The sequence below is a fragment of the Piliocolobus tephrosceles genome, chromosome 8, assembly GCF_002776525.5.
Source record: "Piliocolobus tephrosceles isolate RC106 chromosome 8, ASM277652v3, whole genome shotgun sequence".
Taxonomy (NCBI): Eukaryota; Metazoa; Chordata; class Mammalia; order Primates; family Cercopithecidae; genus Piliocolobus; species Piliocolobus tephrosceles.
This window is the reverse complement of record NC_045441.1, coordinates 4,876,751-4,879,733: the sequence shown is the minus strand read 5'-3', so window position 1 is coordinate 4,879,733 and position 2,983 is coordinate 4,876,751. Positions and strand designations below refer to the sequence as shown.

General features: G+C 51.2%; 1 protein-coding gene across 2 annotated transcripts in view; it reads left to right on the top strand.

The window, feature by feature from the left end:
* Positions 1-2,983, top strand: part of MMD2 (monocyte to macrophage differentiation associated 2) — a 54,345-nt gene that overhangs the window by 47,398 nt on the left and 3,964 nt on the right. The window contains exons 5-7 of one of the 2 annotated variants that reach the window (XM_023197883.3): positions 1,052-1,153; positions 2,347-2,416; positions 2,515-2,564. In XM_023197883.3, coding sequence (XP_023053651.1) covers positions 1,052-1,153; positions 2,347-2,416; positions 2,515-2,559 — 217 coding nt within the window. In that variant the 3' untranslated portion in view covers positions 2,560-2,564. The remainder of the gene's footprint in view (positions 1-1,051; positions 1,154-2,346; positions 2,417-2,514; positions 2,565-2,983) is intronic. The other variant, XM_023197882.2, reaches the window with a different exon arrangement.

Sequence of the window (2,983 nt, the reverse complement as noted above, 5' to 3'; positions counted from 1 at the left end):
CTCGTGATCTGCCCGCCTTGGCCTCCCAAAGTGCTGGGATTATAGGCATGAGCCACTGCGCCTGGCCGACAGTTCTCTCTTTATACATACACACAATATTAGTCATCTCATTCTTGGTTCATACCCTCCACCTACCGAATACCTCACAATATAGCTTAGAGATCTATCTATGTTGGTAAAAACAGATCTTCCTCATATTTTTGATTTTTAAATTATTATTTTTAATTTTTTTTGAGACAGGGTCTCACTCTGTTGCCCAGGCTGGAGTGCAGTGGTGTGATCATGGCTCACTGCAGCTTCGACCTCCCAGGCTTAAGCAATCCTCCTGCCTCAGCTTCTCAAGTAGCAAGACCTTGTCTCTTAAAATAATTATTAACAAAGGATTGGAGGCCGGGCGCGGTGGCTCAGGCCTGTAATCCCAGCATTTGGGAGGCCGAGGTGGGTGGATCACCTGAGGTCAGGAGTTCGCGACCAGCCTGGCCAACATGGAGAAACCCCATCTTTACTAAAAATACAAAATTAGCCGGGCGCGGCGGTGGGTGCCTGTAATCCCAGCTACTCGGGAGGCTGAGGCAGGAGAATCGCTTGAACCCAGGTGGTGGAGGTGGCAGTGAGCCGAGATTGTGCCACTACACTCCAGCCTGGGGCACAGATAGAGACTGCATCTCAAAAAAATAAGCAAAACAAAGCAAAGCAAAACAAAACAGCGTTGCTTTGGTTAACCGCTGGAACTGCAGTGACGGAGAATGCACAATTCCCTCCAAACAGGCTTTACTTGTTCATCAGCCTGCCAGTTTGAGGCCCTACTTACCTTTTCTTCTAGATATTATCAATTTTGCTAATTTTCCTCTAATCGTTGCTTGCTGTTTCAAGTTATCTAGCGCACTTTCTGCCTGTTCACCTGTCTTCCTGTGAGCGTCCATGTCCCAGCCGTGGAGCGACGGGTGACAGGACTTCCCTGGGGTCCGTTTCCTGTGACAGGCCGGTCCTCAAGGGCTGGGGTCTTGGTGGGCCCCCCTCAGGGCCATGGCCTTGGCTCTCTCTCTCCCAGGCTGAACCTTCGGGAGCTGGGCCCCTGGGCCTCCCACATGCGCTGGCTGGTCTGGATCATGGCTTCCGTGGGTACCATCTATGTCTTCTTCTTCCACGAGCGGTAAGCCAGGCCTGGGGGCTGCTGGGAGGCGGGATTCCCTTAGATGCTCCAGCCTCCTGGGCAGTACTCCTGGGTAGTTGAGAGCCCAGGATGATGCCATAATCGTGAGAGCACAGCTCTGGCTGTCATGCCATTCAGGCTCATGGGTGGCCACCAGGTCTTGCAGCCCCTAGGGTCAACATGAAGTTATCAAAAAGACATCACAGGTGGCCAGGTGTGGTGGCTCACATCTGTAATCCCAGCACTTTGGGTGGCCGAGTGATCCGCGAGGAAGGCGGATCACTTGAGGTCAGGAGTTTGAGACCAGCCTGGCCAACATGATAAAACCCTGTCTCTATTAAAAATATGAAAATTAGCCGGGCATGGTGATGGGCGCCTGTAATCCCAGCTAACCAGGAGGCTGAGGCAGGAGAATGGTTTGAACCCGGGAGGTGGAGGTGGCAGTCAGCCAGGATCGTGCCACTGCACTCCAGCCTGGGCGACAGAGGGAGACTCGGTCTCAAAAACAAACAAACAACAAAAAAAAATAGGTTCCTAGCCCCATTGAACCGGGGTGGGGTGGGGGTGGTCACATGCCACCTGCCCTCCCTAAATTATTAGCAGATGAAAGGGAGAGGTCCTGAAAGAGCCACACTCTCTGTATCCCCATTCTGCTGAGTGATGGGGATGGAAATAATTCAATGGGATTATTATAGAAACAGGACGATAGAAGCAAAAGAGAATAACAGACTTCCTGCAGTCTCAGAGCCTAGGAACCTCTGGAAGTCATTTAGTCCAGGGACAGCAAAGAGGCTTCGGTTGCTGCAGCAACCCAGCTCGATTGGAAGTGGCTGCTTGGGCCCTGTGGAAAGAGATGCTGGGATCGAATAGTGATGTCTGCCATGGGCTGAGCACAGGAAGTGCCCGTGTGTGCTATGCCCAATGTTTGTAATCCCTGCTGTGGCACCAGCATGCATTTTACAGATGTGGAAACTGAGTCTCAGGGAGGGAAAGTACCCAAGGTCACACAACTGCCAGCACTTATTGGATGTAGCTGGGTGAAATCTGAGCCAAGGCGTGTTGGGCAGAGAAAGCATCCTTTCTTCTCACTGTTCTGGCCAGAGTGTTCCCTCTTCCCCAGGAACACGGAGCTGTGTGCGGTTTCCTCGTGGGGAGGCATGTCCTAAGGCTGGCATGGCTTGTCTTCCTGCCAGGTACAAGCTTGTGGAGCTTCTCTGCTACATCGTGATGGGCTTCTTCCCTGCCCTGGTCATCCTCTCCATGGTAAGTGCTGCCAGCCCTGCATGGATGGGTCCCTACAAGGGACCAAGAGTGTCTGGGCTGGACTTGGCTGTTGAGATTGTCACACTCTCCTATGGCAGGTGGGGAAACTGAGGCCTAGCATGACTTGTCTAAAGAGGCAGTAGCCCAGGCGCAGTGGTTCATGCTTATAATCCAGTCCTTTGGGAAGCTGAGGTGGGAGGATAGTTTGAGTCCAGGGGTTTGAGACCAGCCTGGGCAACACAACAAGATCCATCTCTAAAAAAAAAAAAAAATAATTAGCCAGAGGTGGTGCACACCTATAGTCTCAGCTACTCTGGAGGCCGAGGCAGAAGAATCTCTTGAACCCAGGATGCGGAGGTTGCAGTGAGCTGAGCTCCAGCCTGGGCTACAAGAGTGAAACTCTGTTTCAAAAAAACAATTTTTTTTTTTTTGTAGAGGCAGGATCTCCTTATGTTGCCTAGAATGGTCTTGAATTCTTCCTTCCTTCCTTCCTTCCTTCCTTCCTTCCTTCCTTCCTTCCTCTTTCTTTCTTTCTTTCTTTCTTTCTTTCTTTCTTTCTTTCTTTCT